At 35.8% G+C, this 24416-nt stretch overlaps 1 protein-coding gene across 9 annotated transcripts in view; it reads left to right on the top strand.

Moving 5' to 3' along the window:
• Positions 1 to 23735, top strand: part of LOC145268863 (E3 ubiquitin-protein ligase TRIM45-like) — a 33708-nt gene extending 9973 nt beyond the window's left edge. For 4 of the 9 annotated variants that reach the window (XM_080124580.1, XM_080124573.1, XM_080124578.1 and 1 more), the window contains exons 2-4: positions 1167 to 1199; positions 14406 to 15229; positions 20134 to 23735. In XM_080124580.1, the coding sequence (XP_079980706.1) occupies positions 14504 to 15229; positions 20134 to 20874 (1467 nt within the window). In that variant the 5' untranslated portion in view covers positions 1167 to 1199; positions 14406 to 14503 and the 3' untranslated portion in view covers positions 20875 to 23735. Of the gene's footprint in view, positions 1 to 1166; positions 1200 to 9063; positions 9153 to 14405; positions 15230 to 20133 lie in introns of all 9 variants that reach the window. The other 5 variants (XM_080124575.1, XM_080124577.1, XM_080124576.1 and 2 more) reach the window with 2 other exon arrangements.
• Positions 23736 to 24416: the final 681 nt, after the last annotated feature.

Raw genomic sequence — 24416 nt, 5'->3', positions numbered from 1 at the left:
CTGCTGAAAACGAAAATAACCATTAAAATCCCAGGAAACGAGTAGTTTCCAAGATATAAAGTAATTATCGTTTTAAAAAGTGAATCACTTTTCTATATTAATTTAACGTAAAATGAACACCAATTTTATAGCCACCTTTTTTTGGAGGGGGGTCTGTTATTTATTTATTTTTTTTTAAAGGTTTATGATTGTTTGGTAATTGTGGCCTGATAGACCATCACAAAACCTACCTTAAAAAACTTGGGGTTTGTATTACTGTACACATAGATTCGAAAAAGTTGTCAAAAAACAAATATATAACAAATAAATGTTATCAAAGGCAAGATAATACTGTTAGAAATTCGCTCAATATATATTACCGTGACATAGGTTGACATATATTCGGTGTTTTTTTAATAGTATTTTGTCTAGTTTATTATTTATAACACCTTTTCTCGAACTTACCGTGTTTAAGAGAGAGAGTCGGCCGCCATTTTGAATTATCCAATACATCGGTAAACACTGTATGTTTTTCGAGCTGAATAAATATGTTACATTGAATAAAAACACAAAAAATATATCCAGTTTGGTAGAAAAGTAACTTATCTTGCCTTTGATAACATTTATTTGTTATATATTTGTTTTTTTGACAACTTTTTCGAATCTATGTGTACAGTAATACAAACCCACTTTTTTTTAATTTTATTATTTGAATTTTAATTTGTTCAGAAAAAAAAAAAGAGATTTGAACGATATCTTGTAATGTATCTATATACTTCCAATTCCGGTTATAAAACAGATGAGTATCGGCTGAAGGGAACTTGATATGGTTATCTAAAAGTGTCCCCCTATTATCAGGTTTGAAACCGACGATACTGATGATTTATCTAAACTTTCTCTCTTTCTCCCACCCTATCTCTCTCTCTCTCTCTCTCTCTCTCTCTCTCTCTCTCTATATATATATATATATATATATATATATATATATATGTGTGTGTGTGTGTGTGTGTGTGTGTGTGTGTGTGTGTGTGTGTGTGTGTATAACAAAAACGACAAAATAATTGTATATGCAGTATTAATTGGCGAGTTTCGCGATAATTTATAATAAAGGTGAGAATATAAAAATATTTATCATCGAACCTGAAAGAGACTGGTTATGATCGAAATAAATTATTGTCTATTTTCAGGACACGGGGAAGGAAAAGGAAAAAATATTTACGGTAGGTATATTATTTCTATGGATGTTTAATAGATTGAAGCTCAGTCTAGCTCCTACCATGAAAATAACGATATAGCAGAGAAAGACTAACAAGGGACAAAGAAAATTCAGATACCTTTAATTTCTGTTAAATTGTAACAATATATACTAAACTTTAATAAAAATTCCCCAAATTCCAATTTATTTGAACTATTTAAAGATTTTCGAGTTTACCTTGCGGTAAGTATAGTTCATGGGGTGAAATATATTCACAACATGTGGCATAAATGTGAGTTCGACTCAATCGCTCTCTTAAAAGTCCTACTACAACTGATACATATGTAAACAGCCTCAACGGGGGGAGGTTAGTGGCTTCAGCTTGCACAATATAGAGGTGTGTTGTAGTCATTATAATTTATAGACATCTACTCACGTGTAAAATGAATTTTCTTTTCTTGTGTCAATTCTATTTCAATTTTGAAAGCTGCTTTTGTCTCTCTGTTTACTTATTAAATATAGATTATTAAACTTTTAATAGAAACGTAGACACCACTCTGTTGTAACAGTTCAGATAAAAATGAAATGTAATAAGTCTTCAGACGTACCTCTCCACCGTACTGTATATCGATACTCTATGGCTGACTGGGACAGCTTCCGTAAATTCATATCTGACCTACCTCTGCATTCCATGTTTAAAAAGGATGTGTCCTATATAGTATCAGACCTGACCGAATGGTTAATTGTAGGCATAGATCGATTCATACCATCCAAAAATTTCCAACAAAAACCTAACAGCCAGCCATGGTTCTCCCCTGAATGTGCTGCTACCATCGTGCACAGAAATCACTTTTTCAATAGCTACCACCATAATAGATGTACTGAGACTAAAGCTGCTTTCAGGACTGCCAGCAACCACTGTAAAAGAGTAATAAAACATGCAAGAGAGCTATATGCTCAGTCTGTTAAATCCAAAGTAGCTGAGCAGCGGCTTGGTTCCCACCAGTTCTGGCAAATAGCAAACAGGATCTTGAACAGAAGCGTACATTCTATCCCAACCATCATCAATGGACCAGAGGTCATCTCGTCAGCATCAGACAAGGCCAGACTATTTGCCAAGAACTTTGCAGCTAATTCTACCCTATGCGACAATGACCATCAACTCCCTGTATTTCCTCCTATAACAGACAACACGCTATACAATATACAAATATCTGTGCGTGAGGTCGCCAAGCTAATCAAGAACATTTATTCCAGTAAAGCAACTGTCCCTGACGGCATTCCAGTTATAGTGCTGAAAAAGCTCCAACCAGAACTTGCCCCCATACTTACAAAACTGTTTGAGCGTTGCCTTAAGGAGAAGTGCTTTCCAACACCCTGGAAAACCTCATCAGTATGCCCTGTATTTAAGAAGTCAGGTGAAAAGTCATCTCCCTCTCAGTACAAACCAATAATCTCCTGTGTGTCATGAGTAAGTTGTTGGAATCCATATTAAATAAAGAAGTAGTCAACCACCTCAACAGAAACAACCTTCTTAATGACATGCAATATGGTTTCCGGTCTGCAAAATCTACAGCAGATGTGCTAACGGTTATATCACATAGAATTAGTGAATCTCTTGACAAAGGTTTCCTTTCCTGGGCAATTGCTCTTGACATATCGAAGGCCTTCGATAAGGTATGGCATAAGGGCCTACTTCACAAGATTTCCAGCTACGGTATTACTGTAAATGTTTTGTCAATCATTAAATCATTTCTCTCTGATAGGTTCATAAGAGTAGTGGTTGATGGGCAGAAATCAGAGGCCCACAGTATTAATGCTGGAGTCCCCCAGGGGTCCATCCTGGGCCCAGCTCTCTTCCTGATCTACATCAATGATCTCCCAAAATACATACTTAAATCATTCGTTGACATCTATGCTGATGACACGACCATCTATGGCAACACATCAAAGACCGTAAATGTCCTCTGATCTTGAGCACATGTTACAATGGGGGAAGAGGTGGCCGGTAACTTTTAATTCATCCAAAACCAAGCTTCTATCTTTACATCATCAACGCTCTGATCCCCATCTGGCATCAATTGAAATGGATGGCTCTCGTCTTGGGGAGGCTCCATGTTTTGACAAGCTTCTGGGTTTGACCTTTACTCCTGATCTGAAATAGAACACATACATCAAATCTGCTGCCAGGGATGCTGGGAAAATGGTGGGATCCTTCTACCGCTCCAGAAGATATCTCACTACTGATGCAATTCTCTATCTGTATAAAAGCCAAATACGTCCAAGGATGAAGTACTGCTGCCACATCTGGGCAGGAGTTGCTAAAAACAGCTTATCCTGCCTTGACAGAGTACAAAATAGACTTTGTGGTTTATTGGGGGATGCCCTTTTCTCTTCCCTGCAACCTCTCTCCCAGAGAAGAGACGTTGCGAGCCTGTCTTTGTTTTATCGTTATGGCAAGTGCTCATCGGAGCTCCAATCCCTCGTCCCCCCCTCCCCAATCTTTCACAAGAAACGCCCGTCTAGCTGAAACTACTGTCAATAATTTTCCCCACTCTTTATCTGTGCCTAAATCCAAACGTAGATTCCATGAGCAATCCAGTGGAACTCTCTGCCACTTGCCTGTTTCACACCTGACTACAACTTGTACGTGTTCAAGTCTAACATAAACAAACTCCTTACAAATCGTCCTCTTAAGTAAGACACTCTATCAAAACCCCCAATACTAATGATTACTACAATACTATCTCATTGATTACTGTACACGCAATAACCCTTATCCCTGAGTGGCCTTCAAGCCTTGATAAGTGGTGACCCCCATGTAAAAAAAATAAAATAAAATGTCGTTATGGATCTGACCTTAGATCTAAAAAGAATGTATCTTGGTCGATGACAAACACGCTCAGAAGTAATTCGTTTTTAAAGAATATACAACTGCTAGTGCGAAGAGAAGATAGTGCGTACAGTTGTTTGAGAATGGATCAAGAGAGAGAGAGAGGGGGGTATGTAAATTAGATTGAGACACATTGACCGGAAGTCAGGATCAGCTGATCGGATTGCGTGTGAGTCACGTGATCAGGTTAGCTGAATCGTGGAGATTTGGTTATAACTTAGAAGAGGATGGACGGCTATCACAGATGGGAGGGGCGCTGACGTGTTTAGAAACGATGCCAAGAGAAACTACACAAGCCAGAGATTCACTTTCCATCTTCTGTGAGACATCTGGAAAGTGAAATAAAAACTATAAAACAAATTCATCGTGTTGGAGTGAATGAGCCCTCATCCAAAAAAGGTACCGTCTCCCCTCCAAGACACGAGATGTTCCAGATGGACCAACATTCAAGACGCAGAATGTATGTTGAAAAATACATGTACTACACACACACACACACAACGGCATATGAACACATCATTTAATAGAAAGAACAGCTAGACGATCACACGAAATTAACTCTGATTAAATGAACACACACACACACACAATCCCCCTTATTAGAGATAACAACGCAACACAGTGTTGGTTGGAGGACATGCAGCAGTCCTTTAAAGTGGTACGCATTGCAGATGTAGACAAATGTCAGGCAGCTCATCTTAACAGAAGAGACAAATGTCAGGCAGCTCATCTTAACAGAAGAGACTTTATTAAGAGCTTAACATCGAATAATATATGGCTAACATGGGACGAATTGAAAAGATCGTTGGAAGATTATTACGGGATTGTTGCAAATCCCAATGTGCGTATAGTCGAATTAGCTTATGTAACAGAACAGAAGAAATTAAGAACTGTATGGAGAGGATAGTACGTCTGGAGGAGGGTGTATATATCAGAATTGATGTGGAGAATAAAGTGATTAGTTAGCAAGTGCTGGGATTTTTTTTAGAGATGGTCAAAAAGATTGAGAGATAAAAATGATGGTGATACAGTATAATTGCAAGATCTATAGGTAGGTTATCAGAAAACCTTATCCGAATTAAAGTTGAAGATCTGGCTTGATGCAAGCCAGGAATATGAAGATAAGTCCATGGGGGTTTGTCCAACTGAAAGGCAGATACAAGCTGAAGCTTTGGGTTCAATCAAACCCCAAAACACACAATGATAGGAAAAAAGGAAAGAACGGAAGAGAAAACACGATTAGGCCATGTAAGGAAATGATGACAGCCCTTTTATATGACGCTTTACACGCGGAATAATAATTTACTGTCAGTAATGAGCGAGCTAAATTCTAGGTCTATGAGGAAAGAAGGTAGAGCAGATAGAGCTTTGATAGATACTGGAGCAGAGTTATCAGTCATAAGTAGCGGAAATTAAGAATCTTTTCGACAGGGATCTGAACAACAATAATGGGGTAAATCTAAGGATTGCTAACGGGTCCTCAATAATGAGTAAGTTCTAAACTTTTCAACAGACACTATTTCAGTATAAAAGATGAAGATCTCTATCCATAAATTTCTGGATACCCTAGGACAATTAAGTATATAGATGTAGGGATAAAGCTGAGGAAGTCATGGTTATGCTTATATTAGGGAATAGTTTATGCATTGTATGCGTACTGATATGTATTGGTTTAGTGGCGAGATGAGGAATTGTTAGATGGGGAACTAATGAACGCCATTCTACGGAAGAATATAGTTGCACGTTAGTGTTGAAGGAGGTTGAGAGAATTAACACCTGATAATATGTATCCGGAGCTAGAAGCAGGTAACAGCTCCATAGGTGTGAGTACAGAGGATTCAGGTCAGAATAGAGAATTACACCTCACAAATATATATTAAGATTAATAAGTAAGGGTTAGGAATTATAGCTGATACAACTAATTTTATTAAGTTACGGTTCTCATCATCCAATCTTTTTTTTTTTTAATCTTGGGTTCTTTCTCCTTTTGGTCAAATAATGAACGACATATGAGGCATATGGCTGTGGCTTCCTATTTCATGTTTTAAATGGAGAATAAAATTATAAAATTACAAAGATTTAAACTTGAACAGAAGCACTCGTGATATTGAGTGAATTCCATTTACCCAATGACAATTTTAAAAATTGAAGCGTGGTTACCGCAAATGATCGGAGGGCCATGCATCGGGTTGTCTACTTGTATATGACCGGACATTCTCAAAAATTTGGAGGCACATTTTAACGAACTCTGGATAAGAATGAAGGCATGGTCACAAATAAAAGACGTATTCAGAAAAATTTTGCACTTTACAGAATCATGCCAAACCCGAATTTGACATAATCTTTATCGCTCACGGGGTTTATGTTTGCAAGAAAACTATGTTCTGTGTTTCAAAGACTGTGGCCAATTCGAAAAAGAAATCTTTAAAAAAAAATGAAAACTAGAGTCTATAAGTCATGTGACAAAGTTTGTTTTTTTTAAGAACTTTAGGGATGGAAGTATATATTGAGAAGAAGGAATAGTAACCAAAAGATTAGAACGGGTTATATATATGATATAAAAGGAAACAAATTTCCATGCAAACGACATTAGAAGTGAGACCCAGATACTACAGAGGTCACGAAAAATGCTGAAGAGATATCAATGGACTCCTGTATGACAGCTTTGAAATTCCTGTCACTATAAGTCAACACTCAAATGGATGGATCTTCGAAGTTGACGTCAGTGATACCAGTGTGTCAAACGTCACTGCTACAAGGAGGATTAAGAAAGAAAAGCCATAGAAAAAAATAGACCCTAAAAAGAGAAAATATTAAAGCTAAATTTCACGGGAAAATTTTACTCAGGATGTGATGTAATGAATATAACTACATCCGGGTCCTTTCTCCTTACACGATTATAATTAGTTGGTTAAGCCATACTTACCAACTGGTAGCTCCACCTAAGGAGAGACATCGAAAGGTAACCCAAAGCAAAAATAGCAGTTTCAACCATGGACACCCATTAAGTAAGGCGACTTATCAGATTATTACATGAAACTGTAGCAAATCCCACTCCCCTACTTCAAATGAATTTATGTGACATATCAGCCTGTTTTATCCAGTGCATGGTATATGTGTTCAGAGATTATCGTTAAAATATCCACAGTAGAACTGGTTTACTTTAATCCATACTGTTCATCAGGGAGAAGCTTAGCATTTACAAGATGGTGATTAATGATGTGTTGATTCAAGACTCAAAGATTTTAGTGAAGAGGGACAGGAGACTGATAAGGCAATAAATGAATGGGTCGGTTCTTTCGTCAGAATTCTTTAAAACTGGTACAACGGTGCCAATTTTCCAGCTGTCAGAGAACCAAGACTCTATTAGGCATCAATTGAAGAGTTTGGTAAGGACAGGAGCAGGCTCTGCAAAGCATTTCTTAATTAGTGTGGCAGGTATGCAATCAGGCCCATACGCCTTAGAGGCGTCTAGTTTTTCATAATACCATGGACGTGAGAAGAGATGATTTTCAGATCAATGAGTATGGCTTCTGTTTGCAAAGTAATATTGGGAGAAAGTGTATAGTGAGGTCTAAGATGGAGTTGAAGGCGAACCACCAGGAAAGTAGGTCAGTTTTCTCGGTTACCGTGCAAGTGACCTTATTGTTGTTGGATATTGGGTGAATTGGTGATTGCCCAATTAATTATCACACTATTATAAATTTTCAAGAAATTACGAATTCATATTTTGTATAACTTGATACGTTTCCTGGTAACTTCTTTTAATTTCTCATTTGTTTATTGCATTTTCACCACAAACAAAGCACAGTTCCACTTTGGTGTAGGGGGCTACTATCTGGGACATAATTTCCGAGATACTATGTAAGGAGTTGAGCAGCAAGATGTCTGTTTACATTACACTTGAACTTCCGCATGTCAGTACAGTTGGGGAAGCAGGAATTCGGAAGAGAATTCCAAAGTCTAACAGTTCTAGTGAAGAAACTATTAGAGTAGAAGTATTTCTGGCATCTGTGGATCTCTACTGTGTATGGATGGAATTTTGCTGCTTGTCAGGTTTGTTAGGGGTATTTACGTCGATGGGATGCAAGGGCTTGTAGTTCGTTGGAGCATCTACCATTAAAATACTTGTAAAATAAGCAGAGGGATGCAATATTTCGTCAATAGGAACGAAGGCTGAAGTCTAGCTTACAGTTCGGGACCTATTAGGTATGCCTTCCCATGGATTCTCCTATTTCACTCTTATAATTGTTTCTAACTTTTATAAACTTTTGTCGATTTATACGTGTGGTAGATGAATCGGCAGAATGTACGATGCTTCTGCATAATGACAGCTGCACAAGTTGAAGTAAACGATTGGGCAGAGTAGGGCTTGCTATAATACTTCTGTGTGGATACATGTGCTTCAATGCGTGCTTTGGACCATTCAGTTGTCTTACTGGCACACTTTTCAGCAGAAAGAGAAAAGATATTAGCCCATGTGGCATCTCTGATATGTTCTATGATGGTTTCCCAATCAGCCTTTTCAAAACATTTTTGAGCAACGGCTTGTTAGCTTGGGGTCGAGAACTAAGGGTGATGTATACCAATATCACAAGGTCATCTGCGTTCCCAAGTGAACTACTGACATTTGTCACACAATCTTCAAGTATTGTAGTTAGGAATATATCTAGCTGTTGGCTTGCTAATTTTCACGACTTGAGAGGCAGGTCAGAAACATGACTGTCTGTGTAAGCAACTAAGAAATATAGAAGCTATATATGCTGCTTTCAGCTGCATCTAACTCGAGAAACCAAGTCAGTTTCTGTGGTGGACATTAAAATTCTCAAACGCAGGCACCTGGCCGTTTGTATTTAAGGAGAGTGCTGCATCTATACTGTTAGAAACACGGGTGATAAGAATACAGTCATGATTCGAGGAAGAACGGTAGAGAAATATAAATAACTAGCGTAGAAAAAACACAATCACTTTTAAAACCTGTTTTTCTCGTTTTCAGAGAAAAGCATAGTAAGGCAACAACTGCCGTGACACAATAATACTTACTTGCTGCTTCAACTTAATTTTAGACATGACTGTCGACATAAGGTTTGTACTGATTTTACTTACGTTTCTTTCATGTTAGTTTTGTTTCCTAATCGGTTAAAAATTGCTATTTTTCTTATTACTTATGAAGTGCAAGTTCTCTAAAAAACGATAACTTTACTTTGTAATTTTTTCTCATTAATTATTTTGTAATACCATTTACATGTTGTCCTTCCATTGACGCCGATAATTTCAATTGATTTTTTTAGTTTATAATTTGATTATTTTATTTTACTTTAAACATGACTTTCTGTTGCTATTATTTTAAGAAAAATTTTTCTAATTAATATTAACCAGTGAGATCTGTGGAAATTCCACAGGGGACTCATTCATATGTAATATATTGATGCTGACATTCTATAGGTATTCAGTGTAACTGGAAGCACTCTCATATTATTGTAGCTTTTTTGTTAAAACTGCAAAAGTATTTATCTAAGCTACCACAAACGCCTGCCAAAGCTCAGTTGTAAAATACGCTTAAACATATTTTTTAATTCTTGCATATTTTGTATTTTATTATTATAGAGTTAATGTTCTATCGATTTTTATATATTATAAAGTTGCGATTTCAAAAATAAAAAAAATATATCCATATGACTTGGGTGCATTAGCTTGAATCAAAACCGAAATAAAAACGAAATAAATAAAAAGAATATATATATATATATATATATATATACATATATACATATACACACATATATATATATATATATATATATATATATATATATATATATATATATATATATATATATATATATATATATATATATATATCTTGAGTTCCTTCAGCTAAAATCGAAACGGAAATCGAAACGGAAATCAAAACTTATGAAGAATTCTTGGTAAAATTAGTTATGACACGAAATGGAAAGACAACAATTAAACGACCCGGATGTAAGCGTGACACAGAAAATAACACGTTATACTAATTGTTTTATTTGTGTGTGTGTGTGTGTGTGTGTGTGTGTGTGTGTGTCTCTCTCTCTCTCTCTCTCTCTCTATATATATATATATATAATATATATATATATATATATATATATATATATATATATATATATATATATATTTAAAATAAAAATTACAATTGAATTTACCAAAATGATCCAAGATGGTAAAATTAAAGTAAAATTATAAATATTAAAGAATTAATATTTATAAAATTATCTCAGCCAGATGTAAAAGTTCAATAAAACCAAATAGGAAATAGAGCTTATAATATGAGCAAACAGTTAATAAAATATGTTAAAAAACACTTTGAAATGAGTTAAAAACATATTTAATCTGAAAAGGAAACACTAGATAAATGGATAGTCCTTAATCCGCAGAGTTTTGAAGAAATACTTTCCTTCGTTATTTTCTATTTATTTATTATTTATTTATTATTTATTTATTTATTTATTTTATTTAAGTGATGACCTGTACATCTCAGTTGACCTATATTATTTTGCCCTATATATTTTTTCGCGCCTTTAACATTTCCTGTCTGGGTCATTTTGACTTTTGTTTCCTTTTATTTTACTTTATTTTATTTTATATTTTATTTTTTATTTTATTTTATATTTTATATTTAACTTCATCATCATTTTTTTTTCTTCTTTCTCTTCTTTCTCTTCCCAGATATTTCTTATTTATATTTATGTCTCGGAAGTAGAGTGAAAAGCACATCTTATTTTTCTTTTATTAATATTATTGGAATCTTTTCTTTTTTTTTCTTTTTTTTCCTTGTACACATTTTTGTGAATTATTCCATGAATTTCTGCCTTTGGATTATTATGGACCATCTTCTTCCAATTACGGGATTTCCTTGGATTTTACTTCTACAAATGGAAATTCTTTTAACTTTCTTGAAGTTTGACATTTGGATTTTACCGTCACTGGATTTTTTATCTTCCACCAGACTATCCATTCGTGTGTAATCACCTTTTTCTTCACCATATTCCCTCTGCTTCACTTTTTTTGTTTTCAAGTAAGATCTTTGACTTACTTGTTGTTTCATCAAATACTTCTGCATGCAAAATCTGATCCTGCATTTTGCTAATTCCTACCCTCTGATGAGAAGGAAAGTATTTCTTCAAAACTCCGCGGATTAAGGACTATCCATTTATCTAGTGTTTCCTTTTCAGATTAAATATGTTTTTAACTCATTTCAAAGTGTTTTTTAACATATTTTATTAACTGTTTGCTCATATATATATATATATATATATATATATATATATATATATATATATATATATATATATATATATATATAAAGTGTATAGTTATTTTTGTAGATTTTTGTCATTTTCTTTTAATATTAATATTGTTTTTACAGTACTTCTGCAGAATACAGACCGTGTTATGTTTTGTTTAAATAGGATTTTTAAGTGAAATGAAACTTTTACCCTATTTTTTGTTTATTAGATTGTTAGGTGAAAGTACAGAATAGTGAAAAAAGGCGCTCTCCACTCCATATTTAGAATGAGTTTCTAAATAATAACGTTATTATTTCGGTACGGTCTGTAGTTTTTATTGATATCGTTTTGATATTTGCTAACAAATATTCAATAGACAATTGTTTGGGATTCTGCAATAAAGTATTATTACTACTAGTACAAGGTGAAATGATAAAATTGTTGCCCTAGAAAAACAACATGATTCCATTTCCATTTGAGGAAAACCGGTTTTCTTTAATTGTTGCAGACCATCTACTAGTTGGTAAGTTGTGTACAAATCCCAAGAGCGTTGGGAGCCTTCTATCAACTCTGAAAGTGACACAATGTTGAGCCAGCGTTATGAGAGATGCGGCACTGTAAACTTATGCTTTCTACCGATCCAAGTTATGACAACAAGACCATTGTCAGCACACCCAAAATGCATTGCTGGATTGCCACGAATAACAAGGACATGCCCAGGGTGATGAAAACAAATTTCTGGCCACAGTTATGGTCTTTGGTGTGGTTTCAAGTGAGAGCCACATCATGCCACCTCACATCTTCGAAGACAGCTTGAAAGTAAACACCAAAAATGTAGCTAGATGTGCTGAAGAGTGCGGTGATCCCCTGGTGCAATCAGGTGGCAACAGGGCTCGGCACCGGCCCACAAGTCCAAAGAGACTCAGGCTTGGCTTTGGAAGGAGTCCTACAACTTTGTACCATCTCTTACTGACCCCACCCCGTTATTATGTGTTAATGAGTGCTATTTGTCATGGATATCGGTGATTGAAGAGGCATCTTGTAATTGTTAAAGGAAAGCAACTTAGTCTTACTAGAATTAAATGTTACCATTCATTTGTGGTCCCATTCCACTATTGTCTGGAGGTCATTTTCTAACGTTTCTCCCATTGTCTTGTATTTATGTACATCCATTCTTCCCTCATGCATATTATAGAGCATTGTATCATCAGCAAATATATCCCCCTCGGACACAATATTATCAAGTAGTTCGTTAATGAATATCAGGAATAATAGTGGTCCAAGGATTGACCTTTGAGGCACTCCCATATTAATGTTTTGCTGCTTGGATGTATGGCTATCAATGACAACTTGGATGGTCCTATTGTCTAAAATCTAATTATATTTAGTATACGTCCAGTAATACCATACGATTTGATTTCATTTGCAGCCCTTCATGCCAGACTCTGTCAAAGGCCTTGGATATATCAAGGGCTACAGCCCTGGCTTCGCCCGCCTTATCCAGTACATGGTAAATGCGTTCAGAGATGACTGTTAAAATATCTGCAGTGGAACGACATTGCCTAAATCCATATTGTTTGTTAGAGAGATTTGCTTTTGTGAGATGGTAGACTAGTGCTTGATTAATTAAGGTCTCAAAGATTTTAGGCAAGAGGGGGAAGAGACTGATAGGACAATAATAGAGAGGGTCAGCCCTTTCACCAGAATTCTTGTACACTGGTACGACAGAGGCCATCTTCCATATATTAGGAAAGCAAGATTCAGCAAGGCATTTATTTAGCTTGAAAAGTACAGGGGCTAGCTCAGCTGAGCATTTCTTGATTAGTGTAGCAGGGATGAGATCAGGCCCACACGTTTTGGAGGTATCTAAATATTTTATGATAATGCGGATATGAGAAAGAATGGTTTTTATATCATCTAGTGTGGCTGCAGTCTGCATAGGAAAATTTGGGAGGGAGTTGTTTGTTGGCTCTAAGATGAAGTTGGAGGCAAATCGTCGGGCAAGCAGGTTCGCCTTCTCAATTGCCGTGCATGCGACCTTCTGGTTGTTGGATAGTGGAGGAATTACTGATTTCACTTATTCACTACACTATTATCGATTTTTTAGAAATCATGAGTTCCTACCTTTTGCAATCCTATGCGTTCCCTGGTTATTTCAGCATGCTTTCTTTTGGCTGTTGCTATTTCTCTCTTACAATGATTTTTAGCATCTATGAATTTTTGCCTTTTTGTATTTGACTTATGATATACGAACTGGCGGAATGCATGCTATCTCTGTACAAAGGCAGCTGCACAATCTGTAGTGAACAGTAGGGGTGAGTGGAGTTTGCTATAATACTTTCGCGTGGGAACATGTGCTTCAATGCTGCTTCATACCATTCAGTTGTCTCATTGACACACTGTTCAGCAGGAAAAGAGAAGATATCGGTTCATGGGCATTTCTGATGTGTTCTCTGATGACTTGTTTGATTTTTCAATGGCTCTTACTGCAGTAATTATCCTTTTGGTGTTCTGCATAGTATATTTTTCTAATTCTTTTTTATGTCATTTACACAATCTTCTGTACAAACACGTCCTTTTGCCCCATCTTTCTTTTTCACATAGAGTCGGTCAGTATCATCCTTTGGGTATAGTGCATTGTCATGAGTTTCCTGGTCTTCACTTTAGTTGATGCTTGGCATTTATATAAGAAGCCTAATATCTATACTCTGGTGTCAGTTACTACATTGATTATGTGTGTTTTAGATGGTCCTATGGTGTAGGCTTTCCAATCAAATAGGAAACTGAACATGGATAACTTGTTGAACCAAATAAGAATAGCATGAGTTCCAATTAATGTAGTGTTGTCTATATAAAATTAACTTTTTATTCAATTCAGTTTGTGTTTGTGTGTTAACGGATCATGCAATCAACTATTGAAAAGGATGTATAAAAAAGAAACTGAAAATATAGCATACAAGAAGAGAAGAACATTTTAGTGGCAGTCGATATAAAAACTGTGTGTGAATTATTCGTGTATTTTATCCATTTAAGAAATTCATATAAATATGTATTTTTCTTTAATTCTCAGTTCTGTTGCATCAAGAATTATCTTTACAACTTTGGCATCTCAACATAAGCAAATCGGATCCTGAATTCTTTAAAAAGAAATAATTATTGACCAAAATCATGGCTGAATACTTGTACGAAAGTTTTGTGTGCAACTTGTGTCTTGGGCTCTATACACAACCCAAATCTCTTCCATGCCTTCACTGCTTCTGTCGTGAGTGCCTTCTCACATACGTCAAATCCAGACAACTTGAAACTGCTTCGTTTTCTTCAGTCTTACATGATAACAGCTTTCCATGTCCTGTCTGCAAGAACATGATTAAGCTTCGATGCAAAAAGCGACTCACTGTTCGGAGTCTTGAAGCTGTAATTGATTCAACATTTCCTGACAATTTTCATGCGGTTAGTCTGATGCAAAAGCTGAACATCAAACCTTTGACGAAATATTGTGATGTGTGCATTAATGATGACATCAAGGAAACAAGCAGCATTTGGTGTCAAGATTGTAACCAGGCATTGTGCCAGAAATGTGAAGATATTCATTGTTTGATGCCAATGACATCTAAACATAAGTTGTGTTTGTCTGGAGGAAGGAAAAGCTTCAAGTTTAGTAATTTTGAATATCCTTGCCCCAAACATGAAGATGAGCCATTAAAATCTTTCTGCGTGAATTGTGAAATATGTATATGCTACAAATGCCATATGACTGACCACAAGACCTGTTCAAATACACTGCTTTTAGAGGATGCTGTTCTTGAATATTCTTCTGAAGCTAAAATCATAACTGAGGATATCAGGAGTCAGATGAAAAGCATGGTGCTGCTCCGAGATAAGATTTCACAACAGGTAAGATTTATTTACTTATTGTTACAATAGTTTATATAGAAAGATTTTTTTTGATATATTTTTAACATTGCATATGTTGTTTGCTAAATACTCATTCTCTTTCTTATCTTAAAAAAACACTGCCCATAAAAAGATGAGGGGGAGCAGGAGGAGCTCCCCCCAAACAGTTTCTTACTGATACAATTTCAATTTAGTCTAGTTTATGTTTCAATAAATTGTTAATTTAATTAAGAAATTTTTATTAATTTTAATAATTTAATGAAAATAAAATAAGTTTTGTGTATGTATTTGAATAATTCAGCATTTAATATTTTGACTTTATTTAATTCTTTAATTGACACTTACTGAATAATCTATAGTAAAGCTAAATAATGAACAAATGACTAATAAAATTTAAAATAAATCTATTATAGCTAAATTTATTATTTGTAATTATTAATTTACATTCAATTATATGTTTGATTTACTTTCAATTATTTACTTACTGTATATACTTGTGTATAAGCCGAATTTCTGGGAAATGATTTTAAGGTTATTTTTTTGGTAGTCGACTTATACATAGGTAATGTTTTTGGAAATGTTGTTAAAGAGTAACTCAGCACCCAATCATAACATAGAAAATGCCATTTTGTTTATGCATTTGGTATGTACCGGTAATATGTAGACGGTTATTTATCTCATTATTTTCGAATTTTATTTTCTTTTTTTTTTCGATTTATAATTTCTATTGATCTCAAGTAGAATCATCATGAAGTAAATTTGGGTGCTTCATAAGTGGAAATCTGTGATTTTCCGTGAAGCTATAGCCTAGAAGTGCCAGTCGCTGTTATCGACATTGGAAAAGGTTTTTCTGACATAGCAGAGAACGGAATATATTCTGTCCAGCGTGAACGGATCTAGTTTTTAATCAACTTTAGGGAACAAATGAAATGCTCCCTAACCTGGCATAAGGGACAGATGAGTGCAATGGCAGATATGGGCATTATGTTGCGAATCACTCAGGATAAGTAGAAGGTGAAAGTAAAATATACCACCAATACATAATAGCTAAGTAAGTAAAGATTGCCTATTAGGGAATTAAAAAAAATAATAAAGGAAACGTGTAAAGGTGAAAATATTAACACTAAAGGAAGAAAGAGTCAGTAATTTAGTCGACGAGATATTGTCAACATCGACAGGCGAAAGAGGCCTTCATGGATTATGGCATGAATAGATGAGGTTGTCTTTGATCGTAGGAGGAGTAAGTGACACCAAGAAAAAATGCCATAAGATCAGTCGATTACAAAAGACTGAGATGAGATTTTTTTAAGAAATAGAAATCGACTTTTCTTACCCTAGTGGGGTATGGGAAATTTAATGGTATAAAAAAATATGCCATGAGATCGGAGGAGATTCCGGTCTGAATAAAATTGGGAGAGTAAAATGTGAATGCATGCGTTAAGTGCCAGTAGATTAGGAAATGAAGTGTTTAGATACGCCGTTCTCCCCTTAGTTCAACAAGTTTTAACAATTTAATAGCAACTATTTAATGAAACCATTTAATGGCACTTAACGCATGCATTCAGATTATTATATATTATGGCTCGTACAATGTATGCATTTATGTTATTATGGTACGTGACATAAATTATGTCCAAAAAGAGTAACTGCGCCTAGAATCTACAGCATGTCATTGATCAGAATGTCTAATTAGCAACATTTGCGTTCATTGCATGTAGGGTTACACCGCAGTAGATAAGGTTAGTGCAGTTCTCAAATTATACTCCAGACTACACCATGTCAATGGATAGTTTGGTCTTTCGATTTCTGAAATAGAAACAAGTAGACTTGAGTTTTGTAAGGCTTACATGCAAGTAATTATTCTTTAGTTCATCTAAGGCTGAGTTGGGTACTTCTACTGCTTCAAGCATATTCTCTTCAGATGTTACACAGAGGTTGTCAGCATAGATAAATCAGTAATAGTTCTAGTTCATGGTTGGTCATTGGTGTAGATGTTATACAGTAATGGAGCCAGCACATTACCTTGAGATTAACCATTCTTTTCTTGGCACCAACGAATTTGTTGTTTAAAGAAACATAAAAACGTTTGTCTTTCAAGATGGCTCCGATGAGGTCTATGAGTGCCAGTTTTTTGTCAACTCCAATATTTTTTAGAAGGTGGTGGTTTATAGTGTTTTATGCAGCAGACAGATGAACAAATCTTACTTTTATTACTAGTATTTCATAGGTAGATAAAGTGAATAAAGTTGTGTAAGTGATAGAATTATACTCTTGAAGTTGAAGATTAGTGAGAAAGATTTCAAAGCAATATCTGCTAATGAATGATTATGTAGTTTGAGTAAAGATAAAAACGATGGATTTATTTTATTGCAGTAACTAGTAACATTGTTAAGAAGGAAGTTCTCACTGTGACAATAGATTTGAATGTGTTTACAAGGAAGTTACCTCTTATCAAGCTCCGAAAAACCACTCGAGGATAAGGATTAATGAGTGTACAGTTGTCACCGAGATAACAACATAATGTCCGTTAGTAGTTGAAATTAGGTAGACTTTGATTGAGACAGCTCAACAAGTATTTTTTTACAAGAATACGTCTATATTATAGTAAGCTAGAAAGCATGCCAGTGGAACAGAGTTCCACAGACGGGTAGTTCTAGGAAAGGAGCTTTGTCCATGAAATTTGTGTTTAGATTTAGGCACAGATAGAGAGTGGGGAAAATTGTTGATGGCGGTTGTAGCTAGACGAGTACTTTTATGAAAGTTTTGCAGAAGGACCATAGATTGAAACTCAAATGGACACGTCCAATGAAAATAACGATAGAGCAGAGATATGCTCTCAACGTTTCTTCCGTGGGAAAGAGGTTGCAGAGAAAAAAAAGAATATCACCTACTAGTTTTCGAAGCCGGTTTTGAACTCTGTTAAGACAGGATAGGGTGCTTTGCACAGCTCCTGCCCAAATGTTGCAATGTTATTCAATTTTAGGATGTATTTGACTCTTATAAAAATAGAGGATCGCCTCAGGATTTAAATACTTTCTGGAGTTGTAAAATGACACAACAAGTTTTGCAGCAATTTTGGCAACATATTTGGTGTAGGTCTTCCATTTCAGATCAGGAGTGAAGATCAGACCCAGAAGCTTGTCAAAGCAGGGAGCGTTTTTGATATGAAATGGATATGGGCCAAGAGGGGATAAGAATGTTTGTTTGTGAAAAGATAGGAGTTTGGTTTTGGATGCGTTTTATATCATTACACCACATGCTCAAGCTCAGAAGAGAGAGTCTCAAAGAGATTTTGGTTATTGTTGACATTTGAAGTATTGCCATAGATGGTAGTCTCATTTGCATATATGTTGATGAATGAACTTAGATTGTGATTTGGGAGATCATTGATTAAAATAACGAAGGGAGTTGAGCCCAAGATGAACCCTTGAGGTGCGCCAGTGTTGATATTTTAAGCTTTAGTTTTCTGTCTATCGATGATTATCAAAGAGAAAAGAGCTGATGGTTGAGAAGATAATTTCAGATATTCAATAGCTGGAAATCTTGTGAAGTAAATCTTTATTTTAAACCCTATCAAATACCTTTGATATGTAAAAAGCTATTGCTTTTGATAGGAAACCCCAGTTGATAGATTCATAGAACCTATGTGAAATTATAGTAAGTACATCAGTTTTAGATCTCACAGGACAGAAACTATACAGCTTGTTACTGAGTAGGTTGTTTTTGTTGAGGTGGTCCAGAATTTCTCTATTTAATATAAATTCAAGCAACTTACTCCTGACACACAAAAGACTAATTGATCTATATTGAAATGCAAAAGGGCGATATCTAGTGTTTTTAAATATTGGGTAGACTAATGAGGTTTTCCAAGATGTTAGGAAGCATTTCTCCTTTAGGCATCAATTGAACAGCTTTGCAAGAATGGTTGCTACTCCCTGTTGTAACTTTTTTAGTACTATGACTGGAATATTAGCAGGACCAGTTGCTTTGCTGCCATCTCTTAAAGTTAATACTTTTTTGTTTTCTATCCATAATCAATAATTTACGTGACTCACATATGATAATGCACTAGATAATCATATGTAGTTTTTGTTTTAGAGGAGAGGGCTGCACCGTAGCTCTTCTGGCTTTGGGCCAGTACACGTGTCCTACTAGTTACATATATACTTAGAACACAAAAGATTTTAATAGAGTGTCTATTGGTACGGAAAAATAAAGAAAGTTCTTATATGATGTGAAAGCAATACTTCATGGTGAAGAAATTGAGACATTGAATAAACCAGTCATTAAGTTGAAGAGACCTTATAAAGTTAAGAGAAGTTTATTTTCAAGAGAAAGGTGTGGAGTTTGGAAGTTGAATTTAGGGACCAAATAATTGAGCATACGGTGACTAGATCAACTTCAAGAGGTACAAAAGAACAGTGAAAAAAACATGAAGTATTTTGAACAGTGATAAACATGAAGTATTTTGGATATTTATTCAGATGGCAAAAACAAATATGGATATTGATGGAATGAAGTGAAGAGTGTATCACTGTCAATTAAAAGAAAGAGCTTCTCAATGAAGGTTAAAGAGATGGAGAGAAATGATATGAGAATGAAAGGATGCATGTGTAATGTGAGTTTTGAAGACATGATTTTATCTCATGCGAGACAGTATATGAAGATGTATGCAGAACAGGAGACTTTGTTGGTTTGGTCATATTTAAAGAATGGATAAGAGTTCTTATTTTAGTAGAATAGTAGAAGTAGAAGGGTCATTTGAGAGGGGAAGGCTAAGGAAAACATAAAGAAGGATGGATTTGAGTTGAAAGTTAGTTTCTAAAAAGCTGTCTAACACATGTGAGTATGCAAGCTAATTTATAATCTAATATTTTTTATTATTTTATTTTTTCCTGATTTAGAGGAAGTCTGCCTATGATAACCACAGCAAAGTTGTCTCAGAGATCAAGAATATGACAAACCGTCTTATTAAAGCACTCCAGAACAATGAGACAGCACTTCTTGAAGAACTTAACAAATTTTATAATAACGCAGACCACAAGATGGAAACATTGGAAAACGAGGTAAACGACTTGTTGTCAACACTGTCAGAAACATATAGAGTATTTGACAATTCCTTCCAGGGCAAAAACCAACCGCAGTTTATGAACTTAGTCACAACAATCCGGAAAGAGATGCCTAAAAATGATAATGAGGTTGAAAATCTTAATCTTCGGATGAACCAGAAAAAACAAACTTTTCGATTCGACATGAATGCCAAAATGCACGAGTGCTTGAACCTGCTAGAATGCCTTCCCTTGGGAACTGTGACTCTTGAAACGGACACATTTTCCGAGGTTGAAAGTCAAGGTGAGTCCATAGTGAAATACAGCCTACGTAAAGCGGAATCATCAACTTCCATAGATTCAGTACAGAGTGTGGATTCGGCTACTGAAATGAAAATTATAAAACAACCATTGTTGAAACGGAGAAATTTCCTATCATGCCACTGCCTCAAAACTCCAACCCGTGTACAAAAGTTGACCAGCTCTGTTAGCCAGGGAAAGAAAGAATCACTTATACCGGACGGTGTCATTTTTCTTTCTTCAGGCGAGGCCCTTATTATATTCTGGAAGAGTAGAACTTTAAAGCGCTTTGCATGATTGCAGCACACGTTTCCCTTTATTATATCTCGATCTATTTATAAATCTATATGTATTATCGATATATCTATCGATCTAGTTATCGATTATTTTTTATCTCTTATTCTGTCGAAATATCTATTTGACTGGTGTGGTGAAGGGGGAGGTGTGAGCTGTGTGTTGATATAATGTTAAAACATGTCAAAGTCACATCAAACTCTGTGACTGATCAATTGCACCAAAAGATTGTCTGATAACCGACCCGGAAGTATGTGTAGGTCACGTGGTTCTAGTTTGATGAGAAAAATAGATGAGTTGGATTGGAGACATCAACAGAAGAAGATGATCTGGAAGGTGTCTCCTCTCATAAGGCGAGGCATCTCAGACGTGGGACATGTAAGAACTAGCCACCCAAGTAAAGACTGTCGATCGCTTCTCTGCTACAGATAATCCCTGGCAACGAATAAACAACTATAAAAACCAACCCATCATCTTGAGTTAATCGCATGTGTTTTCTTGTCAAAAGAATCAACTCCTTCTGAGGGATCGAAGAAGCCTCCCAAAAAGACAGCAGCAGAACAAGATATGACACATTTATGTATTCGTGTATTCGTGTTATATGTCAACACACACACACGCATACACACACACACACACACACACGCACACATACACACACACACCACGCACACACACTAAAAGATACACTGCTAAAGATCATGTCAGGGTTAAAAGGGTTAAAGAAAAGAGTTAATTATACCCTAAGAAAATGTTAACACGATAAGCTAGGGTTCAATTAGTGAAGAACCACCATAGACATTTAGTGACATGTATATCGTAGCCCTGACGCCGCCGCCACCTCGAATCTACTCAAAAGAAAATAATGGCGTGCTGCCTCAACTGTAAAATCAAGTTGTGCGCGCAATTTATTCATCTGCTTGCGGTCATCTCTGCATTGGTTGTCAACTCTCCATAATTTTATCTTTGTTTCCATTTGTTGCGAGACTGTGGGTGTCAACGTTAGTCCCGCAACAAGTGGTTTACCCCGACGTGAGTTGTGTAATCGAACAGGATGACTAGCGACAAAACCGACTATGATTTATCCATCAGCGTTGCTGTACCCCTGTACGTGGCTCAGGCATTACCTCCCAACCAGACACGTGAAAAACGAAAAGAAACACAAGCATAACTAATTTTTCTTTTCCAAACATCTAATAAGCAACATCTGTAAATCAACCACACGTATCCACAGACTTTCTTAAGAAATAACGACACTGGTCTCTCAAAATTACCGATTTTTTGCGATTAATCGCTAAAAAATCGGAGATTAAACAACTCGATTTTCTACAAATCGAATACCAACGACAGCCAATTAGCGCAAAAAACACACATGAACCTCCTACGGATTGATGGTCATGTAGCTAATATGTTGGACAAACCGCCAACTGACAGATTTCTACCTACATTGCTAGCGGTCATTCAACATTTTCAGAACGAACTCATCATTACTTGCACCTCGGATTCGTAAACAATCCCAATATGTTTCCAGGCATGCATAAGCACGACTATGTCGCATTTTTTACACAATGCCGATAAACCACATGCATGCTTACATGATACCATTCAAGCCATCGATATCGCTGATCTCTAACAGATCGCAGCCAAACCAAGGAACGACGCTGTCTCTCAACATGAATCGACATTGAGTTCTTGACTTCATACAAGTCGTAAAAAGTCAAGCTCTGCAAACAATACTTTTCAAACCTCCCCCGACTGAATTCAACAAACCTGAACCTCATGGATTTTCGGCAAACACACAAAATCCGCGCTCTTCAATAACAACTTACATTGAACTCACACCAGTTTTAGTTAGCTGCGACGTGCACAGTAAAAACTCAACAACTGGACGTTATGGAAGAAGTTGCCAGTTCAAAAAATGAGTTAGCTGCTCTACGTACACCGAAAAACTCCACGACTGGTCGTTCGTTGATTCAACCGACGCATCCAATCAACACGAACGATGCACACCAACCTTGGTACACAGACTCACTTGTACTGGCTTTGCAGCCTTCGTGTAACCGACTTCAACCATACTTGCATTTGCAGACTAAGATCATGCAGACTCATTTGCATTTGTTTTCAACCGGGCAACGAACAATCACGCAAACCCAATCATTCTCAACCAACCATGTCACGCATTTCTTACACCCTTCCTCGCCTACAGGAAGCTTGAACATATTTTGATTTATCTTCTGGACACTACATAAACGTGCATTTATTACGGAATTGATTATCCAATCAATGTTTTAAGGAGGGGGCCATATCGTAGCCCCGCCGCCGTCGTGTCGAATCTACTCAAAACAAAATAATGGGATGCTGCCTCAACTGTAAAACCCCATTGTGCGCGTGCTCGGATGTATAAGCAACGGCTCAAATTTAAATACACCCACACACTTTTCTCAAAATAACAAAAGTGAAAATAACATATTTTTGGCGGACGTAGTTAAAAGCAGGTCACGTGACACAACCAACCAATGAGAAAATTTAAAATATAATCTTTTTTTTTTCCAAACGCCAAAATATCAGCAGGAGCGGTCCCTTCCTGGAGCCGGTCTGGATCTATAAAAAAGCATTTTGTGCCCAAACAAGTCAGTAGACCTTTGAGCACCAGCGTAGATATCAACGTTGACCCGTCCTTGGGACGTTAAACACGCATACGCCTGACGATTAATTCCTCCACGTCTTCTTCATTACATAACAAAAACATTTAATTACCTCAGTCACAGGAAGAGACTTTCAATTTAGAAGAAACTTTCTTATCTTCTCTTTTCATTCATTTAAAAAAATAAATTTAAAAAAAAATAAATTTTGTATTTAATTTATCCATTCGTCTCAGTCATCTTTGCTTGATTGTTTCAACTCCATTTTACACTTGATTTTTATCATATTATTATTTTGTATTTGCGGGATTAACATCAACATCGGTTAGTCCCGCAACACATACACCCATTCAGATGAACCCTTCAACACATACAGTATGTACATTCAGTGTATATAAACACTCAAACCCAACAATACAACATACGTTGATTTAGCGACTGTGCAATATTAAGTGTTTACCCAACAACAGAAATTTTGGAATGAAAGCTAGAAACATGAACTAACAACCAAAATATATTTATATCGACAATTTTACATAGATGTAAAATATACTTTTAAAGATCAAAGTTTATTGAGAAGTTCTTGAATAAAAAGTAAATGAAAGCATTAAAACTAAGGTTGGAAATTGGGATTGAAAAATCATTGTCCCCAAAAAGAGGCAGTGACTGGCAAAAAGTGCCTGGACAGCCCCCTCAGCATTCCTCGCCAAGGGAGCCTCAGGCTATTAGAAATAAATTAATCCCTTCTCAAAAAGAGAAGTCAGCACAAATAGACAAATGTTTATAGAAGCTAGAAATATCTGTAAGGGTAAAATAGCACCAGGCAAGAGATGACATACCAAAATCATTAGAAAAGGCATTGAATCGGAGGAATTAAAAACTCAATTTTAAGAAAATTTGTAA

This window comes from Euprymna scolopes, chromosome 44, assembly GCF_053919585.1.
Source record: "Euprymna scolopes isolate OS-2025 chromosome 44, ASM5391958v1, whole genome shotgun sequence".
NCBI lineage: Eukaryota > Metazoa > Mollusca > Cephalopoda > Sepiida > Sepiolidae > Euprymna > Euprymna scolopes.
This window is presented reverse-complemented; position numbering and strand designations above follow the sequence as displayed.